The 22,169-nt window shown below is 46.5% G+C and overlaps 3 protein-coding genes across 9 annotated transcripts in view; 1 reads left to right on the forward strand and 2 right to left on the reverse strand.

Moving 5' to 3' along the window:
- CX3CR1 (C-X3-C motif chemokine receptor 1) overlaps window positions 1-11,790 on the reverse strand; it is a 29,186-nt gene extending 17,396 nt beyond the window's left edge. The window contains exon 1 of one of the 2 annotated variants that reach the window (XM_017837227.1): window positions 11,774-11,790. The gene's annotated coding sequence lies outside the window, so the exon portion shown is untranslated. The remainder of the gene's footprint in view (window positions 1-11,773) is intronic. The other variant, XM_017837226.1, reaches the window with a different exon arrangement.
- Window positions 4,155-11,803, reverse strand: LOC108508438 (C-C chemokine receptor type 8-like). Its single transcript, XM_017837225.1, has 4 exons — window positions 11,774-11,803; window positions 6,558-6,669; window positions 6,401-6,463; window positions 4,155-5,369 (listed from the first exon to the last, which is right to left on the reverse strand). The coding sequence occupies exons 3-4, from the start codon at window positions 6,452-6,454 to the stop codon at window positions 4,290-4,292; spliced, it is 1,134 nt and encodes a 377-aa protein (XP_017692714.1). The 5' UTR covers window positions 6,455-6,463; window positions 6,558-6,669; window positions 11,774-11,803; the 3' UTR covers window positions 4,155-4,289.
- On the forward strand, window positions 11,746-21,435 carry SLC25A38 (solute carrier family 25 member 38). 6 transcript variants are annotated; one of them, XM_017837230.1, is made up of 7 exons: window positions 11,746-11,860; window positions 13,905-14,026; window positions 14,691-14,775; window positions 15,295-15,474; window positions 15,927-16,095; window positions 16,720-16,886; window positions 17,747-21,435. In XM_017837230.1, the coding sequence occupies exons 1-7, from the start codon at window positions 11,786-11,788 to the stop codon at window positions 17,867-17,869; spliced, it is 921 nt and encodes a 306-aa protein (XP_017692719.1). In that variant the 5' UTR covers window positions 11,746-11,785; the 3' UTR covers window positions 17,870-21,435. The 6 variants fall into 6 exon arrangements, with proteins under 6 accessions (XP_017692719.1, XP_017692718.1, XP_017692723.1 ...); XM_017837229.1 differs by lacking the exon at window positions 11,746-11,860 and adding an exon at window positions 12,110-12,192; XM_017837234.1 differs by lacking the exon at window positions 11,746-11,860 and adding an exon at window positions 12,203-12,225.
- Window positions 21,436-22,169: the final 734 nt, after the last annotated feature.

Consider the following 22,169-nt stretch of genomic DNA (forward strand, 5'->3'; position numbering starts at 1 on the left):
GTGAGAGTGCTGCATCCTAACCACTAGACCACCAGGGGTCCCCAGGAATACATATATAATATGCATATATATATATATACACATACTGGTGTATAAATAATTGGTGTTTTCAAGAGGCTGAAAATAAAATAGGATTATCCTCGACATGATACAATTAACAGGGCTTTTGGGAGTTTTGTGCATGCTAATGCAGGCCCATCAAGGCACGGGGGTATCTGTCAGCTAAGAGAAGCATGAGACACAGATACCCTTCATTAACCTTTCTTTTTTCCTTTGTTAAAGTTTTGACTGATTCTGACCTCCAGGTGTAGCTGGATGGTACCGCAGCAGAAAGAGGCAGAGTTGTGCTGCTGGCTGGGAGGACTCCTCCAGAAAGGATCAAGTCAGAAGCTCCCATCCTCATCCCTAGACTGTGTGCAATGGCCTGAAGTGACTTGAAAGCCAGAAGCTCTGCCAAGGATTTAATTAGTGTTGTCTCCATGTTGCCTTAGGAAGGAGGCTTGAGTATAATGCCAGAAAAGGCCAGATATGGACTAGTTTCTTACTCCAGGATGCTGTTTTGGAACAAGATACTAAGACTATCATTCCCTGTGCTAAAAGCGGCAGTCCTGCAGCTCAGAGCTGAGATGAGGAACAATCTGCTAGGCCCCACTTCACACTATTTTCCAAGGGATCTAGCAACACCATAAGCTAACATGTCCTCATACATCCCACTTTTTGCTGGTATAGTTCAAAAGCATAGTCCCTAAACATACCCTTTTGTTCTCTACAACTGCAGCACAGGTTTGCACAGTGTGTTAAGTGACCATCAGGCAAGACGAGCCCCTCTGATGCCACTGCAATGCTCCAGCCTGTTAAGGCCTTTCCATCCACACATGCAGAGCATCATGGGGGTGCATCAGACAAAGATTCCGTCCTTCTAAACAGAGATCATCTGTAGAAGGGACCCTCCATGCTAGTAACACCGAAAAAAAATGCTATGTATTTTAGGTTTAAGCTTGAATATAGGTAATGGTTATGCTGGTCTCTGTTTTAAGAACAAGACTGTATCTGACTATTTGATGTGCCAACATCATCCTGAATCCTTTTTAACCTGCATCATCTCAGCAAAAAGAAAAAACAAGATCAGGATATGAAAGTAAGTAGCAGATATGAGCAGGACCAATATAACAACTGCGGTGGGTATTTTTTACACAGTAGGTAAAAAGGCACCAGGGCTATGCAGGATGGTCTGGTCTATCCTCAGCTTCTTGTGCTCCCAGCTCTTGGGAAGACCCTAAAATTTCCATTACCCTCAAGCTGCCCAGCAGCTTGCACAAATGCAGGAAGATGTCTTTTGCTCTCTATGCCCTCACAGACACTGGCAGGGCAGCAGACTGCTCTCAGGTTTGTCCCTTCAGAAAGAAGAGGAGCTCTGTAATCTGCAGGGATGTTCCTGCCCACTCACAGCTACACAGGGCAGGTCCTGCCAGCCATGCACCCTCCGGATGTGGGTCTCACCTTCGTCCTTCGCACAGGAAGGCAGCAATAGCAGCTTAAAGCAGCTGGGCCAGGAGGAGAAGTTGAGGTCAGGTCCAACTCAGAGCTCCTGGTGTTGCTGCTGCAGTAGAGGAAGGCAGCTGCCTCTGGCAGAAAATCCACTGAGCTGCAGAAAGGTTCTCGAACTTCTGCACTAGGAGGGTTTGCAAGCAGTATTGAGGCAGCAGCAGGAGAGGATGTCCTCCAGTGAGAGCTAGAGAAGTGAAAGACTTTGCAAAGAAGGCTCTGCATGTTTATGCTACCCTCACACCACCAGGTTACAGCCCTTGTGGGGAAGCCCTGGGTCACAGCCTCACTCCAGGGTCACAGCCTCACTTCAGCAATCACTCCCTGGGTCACGGCCTCACTCCAACAGCAATCAATGAAAGCTACACAACAGCAATCAATGAAAGGATTCCTCTGAAAGGAAGGAGATATCCCCTAGCAGAGATGCTCAGTAACACCAGGGAAAGGCCATTGTCTTGCAAGCTTGGGCAAATGGGCTCCACCACCTGTCCCAAAGTACTCACACAAGAGATGCATGACAAAGTGGTGGGGCTGCAAAAATCATTCCCACCTCTTGTGCTTCAGCTGAGTGAGTTCTGATCTAGAGGGTTCATACTGTGAATCTGCAGAGGAGATAGCTGGTGCTGTCCTCTAAGCCTACAACCCTTTGGCTTTGTCCTGAATTTTTATTACTCACCTTCTAGAGCACCTGACTGTTTGCATATCCCAAAAAAATAGCCTGGCTGCCCAAGGGTGGTAGGGCACTGAGAGGCAGGGACTGTACTGCTGCACCTGTCTGCAATTCTGCTGCTGGGACCTAGGCAGCAGCTGAACCTTTTCCTCTGGCCATGGTCTTTGCTTTACAATTTGGGAAACGTGTGTCATGGCCTGCATGAGGCAGATGTATTTCTCACACACCTTTCATTACTGGCCCGCTTGTGCAAAAGATTTCACCTTGCAGATTGCAAATGGGAGCACACATTAAAATTGTAAATGCCATCTGAAGAAGATCAGTGGTTTAAAAGAATTTTATTTTTGTTTTGTTCTGCTTATTTGAGGGAGTAAGCCCAAGAGTACTCAGTAGGTATGGAAACACTACAGGGGCAGACGCTTACAGAAATTAAATTTCTAAAATAAAAGATAATCTACTTTCTGCTTCTTCCCAGCTAAGGAGGAATAGGAAGGGAAAGAGTAGAGGGAGAGAAGAGGCAGCCGAAGGGATTGTCAGTTTTGAAGAACTGTCCAGGCCATAATAAATGCACAAGCTGAAAGAAATAAAGAAGAAAACAGGTTCTTTGCTTGTAAGAATTGTGCAATTACACTGTATGCAGTATCTTTATTAGAAAACTTAAAATGTGGTGATATCTTGTAGAGAGAAACGGATCAGAGATAGAAGTTTCAGAAAACCATTGCATTTATCTATCCATATTTCTATATATAAAAAAGATATTTCTATATATACACACATGTATACATGTGTGTTTATTTGTGTATATTTGTGTTTATTTGTGTGTACGTGCAACTTTATATACACATCTATATATGTACATAGATATATGAATCAGTAACCATTCACATATAAATCAGCTATCAAGTTGGTACAGTAACTAGGAGGCCAACCCCAGTTGTATGCTCAAGAGCAGTGACCACACTGGCACATCAGTTGCTTAAAGTGTTCAAAAAGTTCCCTCATGGGGACATGTGAGTGCCATCTGTGGTTTTTAGGGGCCTCTGGCCACGCAAAACCAGCCAGTGCTGTTTGCTTTAGATACCACCTGAGTTGCAGGATGCTTGAGGTATTACCCCTATTTTTGTCTCTCTCTGTCCTGTTCCAGGCATCTGCAGAACAGCCAGCTCCTTAGTCAGCAGGTCAGGGCTCTGCTGAGAGCAGACACCACCCTGGCCTGTGGCTTACCAGCCAGCAGGTCCACAGAAAGCTTTGACATAGGACTCTTACCACTCTCTCAGCTCACACTCATTAGTTTTTCCACTCTTCAGCCTTTTTCCTGGTAACTATTCCTCCGCCCGTTCCTACAGGTCTCATTCATTCCTGTAAGTGTTGTTTTTTGACACCCACAGCATTATTTATAGGGCTACAGCTTCCAAACCCTTCAGCCAAGAAGCTGCAGGCCCTGGTAACAGATGGGGTGTCAAGATCATACTTAGATATTAATTCACACTGATTTCACAAAAATATGTGGACAGCATTTATTTCTTCGTTGCTTATCCAATTATTCACTAGGCTCTTTTGGGGCTGAAAGCCTCATTCAGACATGTCAACTGGGAGCCAGTCCCTGCCATGACACCTTAAACTTGGATACCATTTCCCACCAAAGAGCGGGTTCTCACTCCTGCAGTAAGCCCCATCCCTGCTCACAAAGCCAATTCACTCTGCTGAGACCAGGGAAGGAGCAGCCAAGTGTCCAGAGTTCGGAAACATAAACAGTTCCTTTCAGTACTGAATCTGAGAGGTGGAAATATGTTTCTAAGGCACCTCTCCATGCTGCTCAGGCAATGTGGGAGTCTGCTGGTAATTTCCACCACCCTTTTATGAAGCAGGCAGGGCAGGATGTGCTAGGGGAAAAGGAGGAAGATGCTAAAAAAGACTCTAAAAATTAACAACACTAAAAGCAAAATCAAGCAGCTGCTTCCACTTTTTCTGTCATAAAATGTTTCACAAATAGTCCATCTCTGTGGATTCCCTTCTGGGAGGATTTCCCAGTTTTAGGATACCTGTCCAGGATGATAGTTTTTGACTTGTAGTTCTACAAGACTGTACCAATAGAAGACGACTGTGAGGACCTTGTGTGCAGAGAGGAGTTCTTGTCCAGGCTGCGTCCACTGAAAGCTCTGTAGTCTTTGCAGATCAAGAGAAAACATGGAGATTTTCTGAAAGCTTCACAGAGATGCTTCTTGAACTTCTCACCCACAAAGGCATAGATAACTGGGTTGAGGCAGCAGTGGACGAAGGAGAGAGCCTCAGCCAGCTCCATAGCTAGGTCTAGCCTTTGGCTTGTCTGGCAGTCATCAATGATGTACATGTTCCTTAGAGAGTCCAAAAAAAGCACAATGTTGATGGGAGTCCAGAAGAGGAAGAACACAATTACAACAATAAAAACCAGTTTTATTGCTTTGTACTTGTTCTGGGTATGGCACTTCTGCAGGTTTTTCAAGATGCTGTGGTAGCAGAAAATGAGGACACCAACAGGGATCAACCACCCCAGGATGTTGACTTCAAAATTACTGAAAGTCTTCCAGCCATTGTTGCCACCAGGATAGTGAGGGATGCATTTAATCTGGCTATTGTCATTTACTTCCTGGTAAAAAATTAAGTCTGGCATTGATGCTAAAATGGCAATTACCCAAAGGACCAGGCTGGTGATAGCCCCATGGGCAGCTGTTCGAATCTTCAGAGCATAGACAGACTGGACTATGGCCAAGTACCTGTCAATGCTCATGATGGTTATGAAGAAGACGCTGCTGTAGAAACCAACGAAATAAGCTGAGCTGATGATCTTACACATAGCATTTCCAAAAGTCCATTGACTCATAATGGAGTACCGAACCAAGAAGGGGAGGGAGAAAACAAAGAGAAGGTCAGAGATGGCGAGGTTCAGCAGATACACGTCAGTCATGGTCTTGATTTTCTTGAAAACTGTTAGAACCCAAATCACCAAAGCATTTCCCACAAGGCCTACCACAAACAGTAGGGAGTACAGCACTGGAAAAAAGGTAGATGAAAATGCTGGAATATTTTCAGCATTACAGATGATGCCCAGGTCTGGGTAGTAGAAGGCGGATTCATAGGCTGCAGGGGAGTTAGATGTTGGCAATGTGTAACCCACCTGTTCAAGGACAAAGAAGTTCATAAGACCCAAATCCCATATTACCCTCCTAGTAAATATACTAGGCACGAGTCAGCTCATGCTAAGCCACATGAGGACAAAACAACTGTGCCGCAGCTGTGGTACAGGATGCAAACAAGGAATGAACATGAGAGACTGGTCCTCCCCTGCAAGATCTGGGATGAAGTTCTTGCACCAGAGGGGCAGAGGAGATCAGAATGCAGCTGACTCCCCTGACTCCTTGTGGAGGCATGCCCCATTCCTGAGTCAAGGTGGGGCACTGGGGCCAGAGACAGTGAGCATCCCCAAACCAGCAATGAAATAAGCATGGCCAGGGGGCTGAGAGCCCCTGATATGGATTTTGGGGTCCTATTTCATGTTTCCTTCTGAAAGGCGAAAGGGAGCAGGGCTCAGAGAGAAATTGACATGTAAACATTCATCTCCTAAAAGCTTAATTTCCAGTTAGTTGAGTGCCAAAAATAGTCCTCCACGGGACAAGTTACTTTTGCTGAGGATTCCTACACAATTCAAGCAGTTTTCAGCTGTAAAGGTGCCAGCACTTACAGGTCACCAGTGAGTGCTGCACATCACACTTTCTCGCCACCCCAGGTGAGATCAACAGTAGCAGCTCCGGCCCATGGGGTGACTTCCCAAAGAGCAGATGGGGCTTTCTGCCTCTTCCTCCCTCCTTCCCAGCTTTGCCTTCTCTGCAACCACCACATCCCTGGACAGTACCTGTGACAGCAAAGAGCTAAAGAAGATGGACGGCAGCACATACTCCAGTCAGGATATCCTCCATAGGACACTCCTAGCGCTACCTCTGCCCTCAAGGACAGCCTTTTTCCACAACGCAATCTCATCAGCCAAAGATACTTTCACTCAGTGTTTTTCTTTAACAACAATCACACTGATTTCTTCTAAATCCTCACCATTTCTTTCAGTACTATATGTTCCCATAGGCAAAACTGGACCTCTAAGATGTGCTACTGGCCTCAGCTTGCAGGGGAGCAACCTGGTGGAGAGTGACTCACCGACATGTCCTCAGAGCTGCCTCTGCCCAGCTGGTATGTCAAGTTCCTCTCCATAATCCAACACTGTCTCTAAAGAGTGCAAAAAAATTGTCTTTATATGACATATTTTTAAGAAGCAGGCATACCTTCATTTATTATATAGGCTGGCAGTATTTACCTGAGCTTATGCTGCAATGCCAAGCCACAGGCAAGGTCCTCACTGCTGCCGTGCACAGTCCTAAAATATCTTTTCCTCTTTGTGACATGTGTTACAGCCTCTGTACTTGACACTTTGAGAAACGGAAACATTTCAGGTTTATCTCTGAATAATCAGTATGCCTTTTACTTTGGGCGTTTATATGAACGTCAGTGGAAGAGATTTGCAATTTCCCCCACGTCTTTGAAGTGTCCCCATCTTTCACCTGGGTGCCCCTGTCCCACCTGCTGCCCCTGTTCTGCAGTTTCTCTGGCTAGGAGAGATAAAGTAGCACTGCCTCTCCTCTGCTCCAAGAACTTTTGGTGAAGATGTCTGAGGGGAATGGTCCAATGCTGCCAATAGCCAGCAATGGTAAAGGGCACCATGTTTGCTTTAACATTTCTCCTTGGAAGGTACCTTCCCACCACAATCACCCAAGCACAGAAAGAAATACCAAAGGGAAATGATCACAGAATCATAGTCATTTAGGTTGGAAAAGATGTTTAAGATCATCAAGTCCAACTGTAATCTGAACACTGCCAAGTCCATATCACCCAAAACATGCACACTTCCGGATGGTCTCACTGACAATAAAGCCCTGAACAGCACTGAATTTCCACTAACTCTACCAAGTACCTACTGCCACCATATCCTGACCCAACACGGCTTCCATCCCATAGCTGTGTCTGATTTTCCCAACAACACAAGATATATGGGAAAGAGCAGCGCTGCTGAGCAACAGGTATCATCTGAAGTGTGTGTTATCTCCTTAAATACTGCTGCTCCTCACTATAGCTTGGTGCCATTACTGAAATTCAGGCAAATCTCATAACTTTTTTGTTTGTCTTGAACAAACAGTACCTCACTGGGCATCAGTCCACAGATGTGCCGCTAAAGATTCCCATTTGGAATGGTCTCTTGTCTCCCCCAAACTCTTTCAATGTCCACCTGCATTCACCATTGCTCCAAAGGCAGAGGGGTAAATATCTGTGAACTAAGAATATCTGCAACTATTGCACATGTGGTAGTGATGATTGGCTTTCTTTGTCCATGGTGGGCAGAGTGATATTGGTCAAAGTTCTATACATGAGTCAAGCCATGACAACCAAGCTCTGCTGGGTATTAACTCTTAAAATACCTGAAACTAGAAATCAAAACCAGGAACAAATTACTTTGTCACAGGAGTTACTGACAGTGTTGAAGCTGAATCTCCACTATCCATATGCAGGTTTAAAACAGCACTCACAAATTTATTAGTGTTGGTGGCAGAGAATATACCTAGGAATCATTCAATGTGGAAAAAGATGTGTTCACCAAATGGGAATTTGGCAGTTCTGTGCCTCTCATCTCCTAAATAGACATGACAGGCTGCCTGAGCACAAGGAACAAGCAGCCCCAGCAGCTCTGAGACTGCTAGGAAGCTGTGAAGTGTCCAGGCATCTCCCAATGAAGTAGGAACAGAGGCTCACAAGCCGCCCCATGCAGTAGCTAGGACTGAGGGGGACACCTCAGATGTTCATACCACACATGTTGTGCTTGGAGGAGGTGTTTCACTGAGCCTGAGTGGGAGAGGAGCAAGCTGCCTGTGACATTTGCACAGAGCCTGTGACAGGACATCCTCTGGTGCCTGCACTGGTCAGCACAGTCGCAGCAGCACAAAACACCCCCAGCCAGAGATGCCAAAGTGACCTCTGCTTGCAGCTTGCCAAGCTCCACCCCAGGGTCTTCCTATGGAGAAAGCACTGGCTAGAGGAGACAGGATGTCAACATGCATCAGTGGTAGCAGTGGCACAGGCCACTGGCACCTCATTCACAGAGGAAAGACATGGCCCAACGCCCCTCTCTGGGAGAATTTGGCTGTGTCCTGCATGGCAGTGGGAAGCCCTGTCGGAAGGAAGCCCAGGAATAAGGAAAATTTGCCACCAACCCCATCAGAAAGGTCATCAGTGCCTTGCTCCTTTCAAAGAGTGGTGCCAGCAGGAAAGGAGAAAGAGGATGAGCAGGAGGAGGATGAAGAGGCAGGTGCCCACAAGAAACAGAGAGGGGTACAGTTGCAGTTGTCCCTGGGTAGCCACCCTGTGAGCAGGACAGTGCCTGAGTGCTGGTGCTGCTCCCACTGGCATCATGTTTCAGCCTTGGACAGGATGCCCTGCTTTCACTTGCCCACTGCTTGGCTTCACAGGGGCAGTTACAGTAATGAATAGTGGCATGAGAGAAACTTAACCTGTTTCTTCTGAACATACCCTCAGCAGAAAACATCCTACAGGCACTGCAGAGCCAAACCCTCCCAGGTGCAGCATGGCAATCCAGGTTCACCTAGGAATCATTTTGGCTTCGGTCAAAAGCTTGAAAATACCTTTTGTAACTCGTAACCCCAAATTTGGAACCTTAAGCACCTGAGAGGTGCTTGGCTGCAGCAGTGCAGAGAGAAGGGTGGTGCTGGTGGCCACAGTGACCTGCAGATCCCTGTAAAGCCCTGTGGGATCCTCCCGTGGAAGATGTCCTCACAGCACAACGTATGCAGGGAATGCGTTCCACTTCCCTGGTCACAGCCAGGTGGATTGCATCAGTGTCACCTCAGAGGTGACATTTGTCAGACTGGCATTTGGACCATCTGAGAGGTCTTCATTCACTCCACAGCCCCAGTCCTGTTGGCTCTAACATGGCAATGGGCTTATTGACCAGTGCTGTCACTGTAAATGTTTTGGGGCGTGGAAGGGAAGCATCTCTCCTTCACTGGAAGTGCCTCAAAGTAGTGTTTGGCTCTACAAAGAAGTTTGTCTCCTTCAGCAGAGTCAGTAACACTTTGGCTCAGGAACAGGGATATTTGGGACCATGATGAGACCATAGTGTGAGACAAGTGAGCAGAAGAGACCAGGGATTCAGAGTCATCCTATACCTAAATCCAACATTGCTTGGGCACCCCAGCTGCACTCACCCCTGAGCAGGGACCAGTCCAGACCCAGCTCACTTTTGCCTCCCCACCGCTTTACTGAAGAATGAACGTGCCCCCCCCCCCCCCCCGGTGGCTGGAAAGCCACCACAGCTGAGTTGTCTCATTGCATCTCTCCAGGACAGCAACATGAAGGGATGCGGCTCCCTCTGCTGGGCTTTCCTGCAGAAGTGAGGCACATCCCTGCAGAGATGTGTGTGATCAGCGGCGCTGCTTCACCTCCTTATTCATCATGAGGCTTATTTTAAGGAAGAAAACTCTTCCAGGTCAACAGCAAGAAAAAACCTGGACAGTGCTGTTACTGCCACGGTTTCATGCTGGATGAGCTCTTTCTTTGGATGCATACCATTTGGCCACTGTTGTTGCAACCCCTTTTTGCTTAGAAAACCACAAAAAAGTCCATTGTTTCTCCACCCAAATGCATGGATGGATAGGATCCAACCACACCAGCTCTATAAAGAAACATTTCAAATGCATCACTTGAGTTTGGCAGCTTTATTAGAGTTGTTAAGCTTACTCTTCTAAACAATCTACCTATGCAGTCTCACCCCAGCACAGCCAGAAACATGTCAAAAGAAATAGCCAAAACAGCTCTTCCAAAATGACACATATCTCCCAGCCAGCTTCCTTATATAATCAATTATATAATCAGTGATGATGCACTGGGTTTACATGGTAGTACCCAGTTCCAGCCAACTCCAAGATGGCTCTGCTGCTGGTCAAAGCTCAGCCCATTAGTGATATTGGCAGTGCCCCTATGATTCAGAAACACTGTGCAACGGGAGCTGTGAGAGAGTGAGAATACGGGAGAGAAAAAGCCTTGCAGACTCCACAGTCAGTGAAGATGGAGGGGAAGGAGTTGCTTCAGGTTCTGGAGCAGAGATTCCCCTGCAGCCTGTGGAGAAGACCATAGTGACACATGTTCTCCCTGTGGAAGTCCACAGTGGAGCAGGATGTGAGGTAGGGAAATGTCCTAGTTAGAGCAGCTGGGACCAGTTCATCACTGTGTGGGTGTAACCCAAACTGTGTATTCTACACCCTCTATGTCATTTCCCAGGAACTGTTAACAATAGACCATTTGCAGCGGCTGCCCAGAGCACACCTGACCCCTCAGGCTATAAGCAGTGTGTTAAGAAGCCTATGAAGTAGGAGGATGTTCTATCCTCACACTAATGACTCAGGTGTAATAACTCCCAGGAGGAGAGTCATTAGCACCTCCACACCCAACCTAAGGGGTCATGTCTGTTAATAGGCCACCAAGGATTCCAGACTCACAATCACCCACTGTGGAACTTTCCGCCCTGGGGGAGGTACTGGGCATTCCCACTCAAACCTTGTATATAATCTTGGGGTCTTGTGATTTCTGGACTCACTTGTTGGATCCAGGGGAGGACTAGAACCACTAGAACCCTGACTGGACTGCAACCATTACCCTTGACCAGACCGCGACCAGCACTCTCACTAACAAGTTTTCCTCTCCTTTAACTTTGGACTCAGGGGCACCACGTGGGGCTCACTACAGGGGCCAATGAACACCATTCTGTTCGTGCCCCAGGGTGCTCGGTTATACATCTGGGTTTTGTGGGTTAAAACAAATTGTTTGCCCATATAATTGTATTTTTTGTATTATTTTTACTAAATTGTGACTCTGACTTGTAATCTCTTTTGAGCTGGGTTCATTTCTCCTGCTGGTTTACCTTTAAACCAGCACAGGAAAGAGGTACCAGGATGGATGGGGGTGAGCTGATCCTCTTTTCCATGAGTTAGCAGGCAAAGTCAGTTAATGAAATATAAGGCAGTTACTCCCCTGAGGAGAGAACTGCATAACAAGAGAGGAGCTTGCAAAAGGGAAGAGAACATCTAATGAAGTGCTTTTACCAGCCTGTATGCTACATTTTCTCAGAGAAGTATATTCTCTCTTTCTTCAGGGGCTGCCATGTGGCAAAGTGAGCACATGACAGAAAGTGGTTTGTGCATGTGGCTACTGCTGTGCCCAGGGAATTCTTTCTAGGAACAGCCCAACTAGGTGGAGCATGACGTTCTGGATATGCTGCTCCTTACTTGACCGGGGCTCGGCAAGCTGGTAGGCCAGATTCTCAGAAAAGCAGCTTGCCAATGCCATTGCATGCTCCTCCCAGCCTCCTCCGGCTTCGTTGATAAGCAATGTCTGATTCTGCAGGCACAGCGAAGCTGCACGGTCTCAGGGCTAGCACGGGTCTAATATTGAAAAGCTTCATTTCTGTACCTTACTTCTCCAATGCTCTGGAAACCCAGCCCTCCTCTGCTCCAGGCCCAGGATGTGGAAGACCAAGTGGAAACACTACCAGTAACGGTAAGGAAGCGTTAGGAAGTAGCTCAGGCTTCTGAATGACACAATCTCCACAAGAAGCTGGTTTTGTGGGGAAGTGAGGGGGTGTGAACTGAAGGAAGACATGGAAGCTGCTGGTTATGAACCAGTGCTTCCCACTGCCCGTGTCTGAGAAAGCGCTTTGGGGTTCAGTTGCTGGATACAGTGTACAGTTCTGGAATACAGCATACAGTTGCTGGAACTGAGTACAGTTCTGCTGTCCCCAACATAAGAAAGACATGGAACAGTTGCAGCAAGTCCAGAGGAGGGCCACAAAGTTGATAAGAGGACTGGAGCACCTCCCCTGCAAGGACAGGGTGAGAAAGCTGGGGCTGTTCAGCCTGGAGAAGGTTGTGTGGAAACCTCACAGCAACCTTCCAGAATCTGAAGGGGGCCTACAGGGAAGCCAGAGGGGGACTCCTTGTCAGGAACTCTAGTGATAGGACAAGGATTAATGGGGACAAATTGAAAGAGGAGAAATTTATGCTAGATACTAGGAAAAAATTCATTACTGTGAGGGTGGTGAGACACTGGAACAGGTTGCCTGTGAGGTTGTGGATGCCCCAACCCTTCCAGTGTTCAAAGCCACACTGGATAAGGCCTTGAGCAACCTGGCCTAGTGGGAGGTGTCCCTGCCCATGGCAGCAGGGCTTAGGCCTGGATGATCTTTTAAGTTCCATTCCAACCCCTTAACATTCTCTGATTCTGCGATTCTGCGATTCTATACTGAACGGCGGAGAGAACTGATGAAAGCGCGACCCCGGGGCAGAAGCGGCTGGGGGGAGCCGGCTAGGGCCGGGCGGCCGCCGCTCGCTCCCGGGACCGTGCGCTGCTGTCCCGGCGGAGAGACGGCGCGGCGAGCGAAGGGTTACAGGCCCGCATGCGCCGGGCGAGAGCGGGGCCGGCCCGGGGTCGGCGGCGCTGGATGGGCGTCACCGCTGCCCGCCGCGCTCACTGGCTGCGGGCGGCGCGGGGATGCCGGGCCGGGACGCTGAGGTACGGCTGGGCCGGACCGGGCCGCTGCCCCGGGCCCTCCTCGCCCGTTCTGCTCAGGAGAGCCCCCAGGCAGCGCCCGGGTGGGAGGCGGCGGGGGACTCACTGCCTCCCCCCGCCCTCCTCCATCGCGGTCCGCGGCCGCCCGGCTCTTGTTCCGCGGCCCCGGGGCAGCGGGAGGCACAGGAGGGGAGGGACGCGCGGGCCCAGCCCCGTAGCGGTGGGTCCGGGCGGTGGGGGGTGGTCGGGCCTCGGGGGGTCCATTGCTGTCTTTGAATGTGCCCTTCTGGACACCGCCGTGCAGTTTCTGATCTGTCCGTGTTTCCTCATCTGCTGTGCCAAGGGGCGCAGAAACTCGTTGTCCATTAAAAAAACCAGTTATATGTTTATATAAAACGAAACAAAACCCAAAAAAAATTTCACCCGGCCGTGTGATTTGTGTCTCCTGCCTTATCGTTACCCGAGAAGCGCCGGCAGGCGGCAGCCGATGTGGGTAAGGAAAGGCGGGAGGCACAGCTCAGCCGAGCAGGCCGTGCTGTGCTTTGGGTACGTTTGGGCCAGGTTTGGGTCGAGGGCAGTCTTAAGGAAGAGGCCCACTGGTGCCCGTGGCAGTGCGGGACCTTGGTGTGCAGAGTGGGGAGGAAGGGTAGGAGGTGCTGCCAGCAGAGGTGGATGGGACTGGGGCAAAGGTACGGGTAGGTGGTGGGAGGGGGGCACCCATTTCCTTTGACATGGCAAATGGTAACCAAATGGCTGCTAATACATTCGATGTTCAGAAAACTCTTTCCAACCACCGAACTGCAAGGAGATTCTGGAACAATCTCCCAAAAGGAGCAGAGGGCCCACAAACCACAAATAAAACATAATCAGCCTCAGAAAAGGTCTGGCAAAATTTTCTGTGCCCTAAAAACAGTCCTTAGCATCTGGGGTCAGCTTGTCTTCCTTTCCTATAACATGCGACATACCAGCTGCAATATTTCTTTTTGTGCCAGCCTTAATTAAAGGGCCATTTAAATTTCTGTTCTTCCTCTTCCAGATGCATCCAGTCCTAAAGGCCTTTGTGTGTGGTTCCATCAGTGGCACTTGTTCTACACTCCTTTTCCAACCCCTTGACTTGCTGAAAACCCGCCTGCAAACTCTGCAGCCTGCCGTGAATGGGTGAGAGGGTGGGGATGTGTATGTGTGGGGGGCGTGGGGGTGCTCCTCCGTAGGCTTCTGCTTTATTTGCTGGCTGGGGTTTGGAGTTCAGGTTTGTAATTCAGGAGCTTGGAGTCTTCTTGAAAGAGGAGGTATGTTTTTATATCATGGAGAAGGATTGATATTTTACTCCAGAAGAGGGAAAGTGTCTGCGGTTGTGAGCGCTACTTTAATATATTTAATAATTAATATTACATATGCTGTAATAATGTGTAACCTCAGCATTTGTTTGTTCTCATCTGAGAGACTGTTTTGCTGGAGTGGCTGCTGTGCAGTTTTATGGGGTGTCCTCTGCCTGAAATATCTGGTGTGGTTATCCTAGGATAACTTTTCCATGCATGTAGCTGCTCCCATTTGCTTTGTGTATGCCTATATCTGCTGCTGCTAACAAAGGGAATGATCAGCTAAAAATGCTAATGAGAGTGGGCTCTAGTGTGTGTTACAAGTGGTGAGGAACAGGAGATGACTGAGAAGCCCTGGAAAGAGAGACCAAGAAAAGCAGGCTGAGTTGAGAAAGAGCACCTCAGAGTAATGCACAGAGATAGGCATGAAAGGGGGGGGCCATGGAGTACATCCGCCAGGTAGCAGGAGCAGGTCATCTCTGCAGTTCCTGTCTTTCTTTCAGGTCTGGTCGTGCTGGGATGGTAAGGCTGCTCTTTAGGGTTGTTCGTACTGAGAGTATTCTGGGGCTCTGGAAAGGTGTCTCTCCAGTAAGTGGCTGTTTTAACCCTGACTTCTGAAAATAAATAGATAAATAAATTTACTGTTTATTACTACGTCTGCCTGGATTTAAATAGCCAACTCTTGTACAATTATGAATGAAACCACATGATTTAGAGTATATCCAATTTTAAGGAGTTACTGTTGTGAATTCCACTGACTTGGTTATGGCACTCCCTGTGGTTTTGCAGTCCTGACCAGCTGAACACTTTAATACTTTTGCAAATATGGGATGGCAACTGCACGAACTTCCTTTTGGTTTGGAATATCTTGTTCCTAGAAAACTGCCATTGAGGAATGCATTAAATCCTGGCATCATTTGAATCATTTGTCTGTCAGTGCCATAAATAATTTTTACCTTATCTTCTTTCTTTGCCATGTTAGCTTTAGTGATTTCTTTGTTTTCTACAAAGCCTTCTGTCAAGTTTAACAGTCTCAGAAATGTTCTGTAGTACATTTTGTCTTACTTTAGCTTTTTCTTTCTTCTTCTGCTTCTGTTTCTTCTGAAGTCCTTTGCAAGATGTATTCCTGGGGTTGGGATTTACTTCAGCACTTTGTACATGATGAAGCAAAAGTTCCTAGTGGACCGTTCACCCACAGCCTTGGAGTCTGTCTTTCTGGGTGCCACTGCACGTGCAGTTTCTGGGATTTGCATGTTGCCAGTGACTGTAGTGAAGACCCGATATGAGGTATGCCTTTCCAATTAGTTCCCTGTTAGTGGTGTCACACACCTTCCTTGTGATGAAAAATAAGTTCTTCTGTCTTGAGAAGGTTACTGCCACTGGGGTACAGGCAGGGATGTAGACCTGTTTTCATCCTGGTTCACGCACTGTGCAGGACGTGCCATGCACTGATACTTAGGCAAGAAGTGTAAGATGACACAAAATTCACCCTGAGATTTTTAAGTTTCAGTTGTATAGGATGTATGCGTAGCATCTTTCATGTTTTACCTTCCTGAAAGATTGTTTTAGAGGCTGAGGCAGGTGAAACCCAGTTTTTGTCTTGGTCTGTCCTCTATGCTGTCACCTTGGGCATCACACTGAGTGCATACTGCCATTTCTTTGGATGGCCTCAGGGTGTGTATAGGGCTCCTTGACCTGTGCCTGGCACATGGATTACTGACCTTCGTGTACTCTTGCAGAGTGGAAGATTTGGCTATGGGAGTGTATATGGAGCTCTGAAGAATATCTATCAGACGGAAGGGGCTCGTGGCATGTTCAGTGGGCTCACGGCGACACTGCTGCGGGATGCCCCCTTCTCTGGCATATACCTGATGTTCTACACACAGACCAAAAAACTCACACTTCAGGGTAAGGATGATTGTTGGAGGCTGGAATGGAAAATATTTCTCTTCTTGGATCTTGCCCTGCAGCTGACAGCCTGCATGCTCTGCTTATTGCCCTCCGCCTCAGGAGTTAAATTAGTCTCTTGCAGAGCCTTAGGTGAGACATCCACATTTTCCTGTGGAGAACTGTAGACCTATAGCTGAGGTCAGTGCAGAAATGGCCCTAAATTGATTGATGTCTTAATGAAGACTGATGCAATAAGGTGAGATAGGGAACAGTTGAAAGAGAGCACATCTTCAGCATTGCTTGCTACTTCTACTTGTCTTGCATACTGCTCTGTTTCCACTGAACTGGGGCTTCTCTGATGTTAGAACTGACTGGGGCAACATTTGTACAGTCTTGTCTTTTCTGAGTTTCTGTCAAATTCAGTTCCCCAGCAAGTGAGGCTTTTTAGTAGTGCTAACTTTTGACTAAGTAAAGTTAGTACTACTAATACTAATAGTAGCCGTATTTCCCTTTGAAAGGTTTCTTTACCTGCAAGGATTTTACAGTGTTGATTTAATTATTCAGTAGCTTTCTCTTTGTCACACAGCATGAATGTTCCTGGCCTGTTTTCTATCTGAGTGCATTCCCTTTGCTCTGTTGCAGACCAGCTGGATCCAGTGCTCATGCCCTTGCTGAATTTTGGCTGTGGGATCTTTGCGGGAATCTTGGCCTCGCTGGCAACGCAGCCTGCTGATGTCATCAAAACACACATGCAGCTGACCCCCCAAAAGTACCACAGGACAAGCCAGGCCATTGCCTTCATCTACAAGGTGAGGTGAATCCTTTCTAATACATGCAATCACAACCTCATTTCTGATCTCGTTGCTTGAAGCACAGCTATTCTGGGGAAGTTTTTGCCTTTAAAAGGAGGTGAACAAGTGTCAGTGCTTGATATGCTCTTGCAGTCGGGCTATTCAGTGTTAGCATTTTCAGATGCTGAAGGGGGTCATGCTGTGGGAAACTAAGACTATAGTATGTAGTCTGAAATGATGGTTTCAGATACAAACCAGATACAAAATAATTCTTTGTCTTTTGGACACTAGAAGAGAAATAAATGCCCAGATCTGTATCCTAGGAATAGGATGGAGATGTACTCAAAGCCCACCTTTCCCTTCCTGCTCTCAGAAGGGCAGATCTTGACAGATTTGCTTTATTTCCATATTGAACTCTATTCCTAAACAGGAATCTGTTTATTTTTGTATGTATTTTTATGTAACTCTTTTCTCATATTAGAAGGTTTTTTTACTTCAGTACTTACAAATCTGTTTTTACAGAACAGCTAAGTGATTTTTGTAAATATGAAGCTCTAAAACCAAGACAAGTAATTTTCCTGAAGTGTCTTGAAACCATTACCATGCCTTCTCTTTGTTGGACTTCCCCAACTATTGTCTCCATCTTGTCATTGCATTCTCCACTCACTGCTCTTCCTGCTTTCTTGGGTAGCCTTGCAACTGTGCAGTGCTACAGGTTCTTTCTAAACATTAAATGCTATTTAAGGCTGGATCTTGCAGAAACTGATCTGGGTCTGTGCTGAAATACATCCTGTGCTCTTCCATATAATAAATGATGAGAAATTGAAACGCTAGAGGCAGACTGTGATGACTTGCTTTTTGTGTATCTCCTGTTGCAGGACTTTGGGTTGGTTGGCTTTTTCCGAGGTGGTGTGCCCCGTGCCCTCAGGCGCACTCTGATGGCAGCAATGGCGTGGACGGTGTATGAACAGATGATGGAAAAAATGGGCTTGAAGTCTTGACCGAGTTGCACGAGAAATGACCAGCTTCACTCCTTCTCCTGCTTGCTGTGATCAACTGGCACTAGGAAGTTCCCAGTTCCACAGAGGAATAAGCCTTGCTCAGCCAGGAGGAAGAAAGCCCTTCTGAGACAGGGGATTAGGCCTTTTGGCAAGTAGAGGAACGGAAAGACTAGACCTTTGCACTGTTTGATCAAAGTATTCCAGAAGGACTGCACTTGCGGACTGCCACGGGAAATGGCAGAGCTTCAGCTATTTTTAAAAATAGCTCTGTGCTCACCACCTTTACGCAGTGAGACATTCCTAGAGCAAAAGTGTTTGAGGAGAAAACCTGCCAGCCTGTTCCTTGCTAGTGTGGCCAGTAAGGCCACAGTGAGCCACTGTCTGATATAGAACCTCCTTCCTCATATGCTTTGTTCTCACAGAGGAACATTGCAGGCCCCAGTGGGGGACTGGATGTGTCTCTTAATGCTTATATTGCAGGAGTAGCTGGAAGAGAAATGAAGTGCTGAAGGAAAGCTAGAAACATGGTCTCTGACATCACTTTCGTACTGTGCGTGATAGCAGAGAAACTGGAACCTCCTTGCTGTGTTTTGTGTTATTATGTGATTGAGCATCTTCACACTCTTGAAGTGTGCTTCTGCCTCTACAGCAGTGTTTGCACTGGAATTAAGAAGCATAAGGCACTTTAGAATTGATTGTTACCAAAGTTCTACTTGTTCTCTGAAAAAAAATTCCTGCTGGTTTAACATTAGCAGGAATGCTCAAGTGGGTTTTGTTGTGCGTTTCTTTTTATCCAGTTGTCATAGAGATTTACTCGCTTCCCACTACTCATTTGTTAATCCCTGATCAACATCTTCAGCGCAAACTGGTCCTTCGATGTAGCTTTGAGGGTCATGGCTCATATTGTATAAAGGTATGATGGAAACAGATACAGATAGTGGCACTTCAGGTTTCCAAAGCCGCTGCTGATTGCATGTGGAGTATGTTTGGGTTTGGAAAGAAAAGGCTGCTCTTTCTGTAAGATTTTTCCAAAGTTTGAGCCCTGTGAGTGCTTGGTAGGGAACTTTACTTCTCCTTGGGCTCCACAGAGACCCTCACATTTTCCTGGCTGATTTTCTCTTTTCAGGTAGTCCATATTTGAGTATCCCTCAGTTTAGGCTTAGAGAGAAATACATATTTTCCATCCACTGTGCCTTCTTACTCTTTCCTACTGTGTTACACAGACCTCACAGTGTTTGCTGTCTAAACCTGGGTACAGCCTGCTCCACTCTTCACTTGTGCCTCTGTGGTGGGTTGGATCTCTTGCGGCTCTGTTAGCATAGCCATGAAGCTGGCATGGAAGTGTGCATCCTGTTCTGTAGTGTGCCTTGTAGAAAACTTAGCTTTGGCTTTTATTTTCTTAAACATTTAGGGATATTACAATTAACTTAAAAACCAGAGCATCCGTTTCTAAAGATGACGGCGTGACACTGTAGCTGTATGAACAATCAGTGCTACCTACCTGTTGTTCATAAATTTCAGAGTGTAATTTGGACAATCACTGCCTGCCCTGGCAACCTCCTCAGAACAAGAGTAGAGGGGATGTGGATTGTTAAAGGTGTTCTTTACCAGATTTCAACTCCAAAAAGGTTTGATAACTGGTGTGAAAGTTGAGTAAAGTGTAAGGGGACAGGCTGGAGGCTTGCAAGGTGTTGCCTGTTTTCAGTCTCAGCCCACCTGTGAGGGGACACTGACGCTACACAGTGCAGGAGTCTCCAATAATGGTGGTGCAGGGTCCCGTGTGCACATGTCTATGTGTTGATAATAGAGCACTGCATCAAATCATTCCACGTTATGATTGACAAGTAGATTCCCTCTGCTGCTTCTCACTGTCAGGCATCTGGCACATTATTTACCATATCCTTTCTTTTGCTGTCCTTCCTACCCTTAGTGATCTGAACTTGTGAGAGCACATGAAACCATGCTAACTGCTCATCCTGCTTGTTTGTTATCCTGGGCACTATGGGCACAAAGAGCTGGAGAACCAAGGCGAGGGTTGCTGACCTGGCAGAATAAGGTGGCAATTACACAAGTTACCTCATTTGTCTTTTATTCTCCTGTACATAGGATCAAACTAACATTGTGCTGGAAGCCTGAATTTACTTGGGGCTTTCTAAATCTGGTGTGTGAGTTGGATCTATTGATCTCCTGGGCAGTGGCAGTCAGGGGGTTGTGTGGGGTCGCCTTCAAGGTGCTTCACACGTATTTTAGTTCCTGATTTAGCGATGGCAAAGCAGTGTGCAGCTTGTGCAGACAGAAACATGAGGCAAGTGAGCCAAGGAATGCCAGGTGATAAATCTGGAACTAGGTAACATCCTCATTAGAAACCTGAAATTCAGGAATGTTTTTGTGGCTTTTATGCCCTGTACTTCTGCCTGGTCAAATAACAAAGAACTAGAGAATTTACTCCCACGCACCATGTTTTAAAGTCTACTGTTTGTCTTAAATCTTGATTCAGTGTTTGCTTTTTCTTTGGGAAAGTTCTTCCATTCCCCTTTGTAGAGAATGAGGTGATGCTTTGATGTTGGAGTAGAGTGAAAAACTGTGTGTTTTAGACTTGTAAATTAGCCTGAGCTCCTTTGAGTATAATAAACAGTGAATCTAAACTGCACTGTGTTTCATTTACCGTTGGTGCTGCAAATCCAAAAACTCACCTACCTGTGAGCTGGGGAGAATGAATTCTGCGGTGCAAGTTTGTTGTTTGTTTTTCTGTATTATATTTTTGTCAAGTCTCTTATGGGGCAAGGGAAAGCTTGAAGTTCTGCTTCACTCTTTTTTTGAAAGCTTTATCACATAGGCAAGCGCAAGACTATTTCTCGACTTTAGTCCTTACTATCCTTCACCCTTTTCCCTTCTTCCCTTTCTGTTTCTAAAGTGATTTATTGAAGTTACTTTTTGATAGCTACAGCAAGTCAAGGCAAAAAAAAGAGTGCAGACTTCAAGTTTAGATATATTGCCCTTGGAGTTTAGTGCTTCTAATTAACAACAAATGGTCACTTCACACCCTATATGCAATGTAAATTAAATAAAAGATCTGGGCACAGGTGCTTAATCACCTACCTGCATGGTGCCAGCAATTCAACACTAACAATCCTATCGGATAATCAAAGCCATCTTAGCTTGGGTTCCAGAGACAGTGCTGTGATCCCTTCTATGTATGGCAGGATCCCAGCTGGATCCCTCTTGGATGCCCTCTGATGCTGGCAATACACTGTTAGTGAATGTGCATTGTCTCTGCTTGCCCCTGCAGCTGTGGCATAAGAACACAACTGGCTAGCGAGTTGAGACAGGCTGTATTTAAGTGAGTTGTAAGGACACAAGAGGAATAGTCTGTATATGCTTTAGAAAATTCATGTTTCCATTCTTCCTGTGTGATGATTTTTTTTTCCCTTGCACTGTTTTAAACAGAACTGGAACCTTGGAACATTGCATGGTTTTAAGTATTGTGAGTGCTTATGTGTCTATATAAAATATTTATGTGAGAAGGTGTATTATATGTTTTATTAAAAACTACTTGCCAAAATGAATGAAACTCCTCTTCAGTGTTTCTTTAAAAAAAAAACAAACAAAAAAACAAAACGAAAACCAAGCCACAAACCAATAAAACGCACAAGGGATAGGATGGAAGAGAGGCTGAAGAAGGCAAAAGGAGTTTCCCAAGAGAACAGAACTGTTGCATGTCTGCAGGACCCATACAAGGCAGTGGATATTCTCTTCTTCTGTGGTGTATAATATGCACAGGCTGTGCTAGTACAACCTAAATCAGCTTTACTTAAATGGAAAAAACACATAGCAATGGGGAATCTTGTCTTTTGCACAGCTTCCTTTGCCTGCCTGCTGTGTGTAAAGACAGATGGAAGTTGAATTTCCTGGTGAAATACCTGCCTTTAGGACAGTGGGGTTTTAATCTTTGTGGGGAGAGACTGTTTTCAATCTCCAACCAACCAGGTCTTTGCTACTCAGACAGTCTGATCTCAGCGGGGGACCAGAAATTGTCTCCTGCAAGGCATAATGCATGGTGATGATGGATTGCTGGCATGTCCTCTTGCTGTCACATTATGGTCCTGGGATTCAGTAGCAGGCATGTTGTGCTCAGCAAAACACTGATGTTGTTGATACTGAGATGTACATCTTCTGCATGGGAAGATCCCAAACCTCTTCTCTTTTCAGATGTTACTTAGATGATACATTCTCACATGGAACAACTTTTGTGGAGAGTTATCTGTGTGTAACAGACTTGTGAGACAGTTCTGTGTCCCCT

Source organism: Lepidothrix coronata, unplaced genomic scaffold (genome assembly GCF_001604755.1).
Source record: "Lepidothrix coronata isolate B3197 unplaced genomic scaffold, Lepidothrix_coronata-1.0 Scaffold297, whole genome shotgun sequence".
NCBI lineage: Eukaryota > Metazoa > Chordata > Aves > Passeriformes > Pipridae > Lepidothrix > Lepidothrix coronata.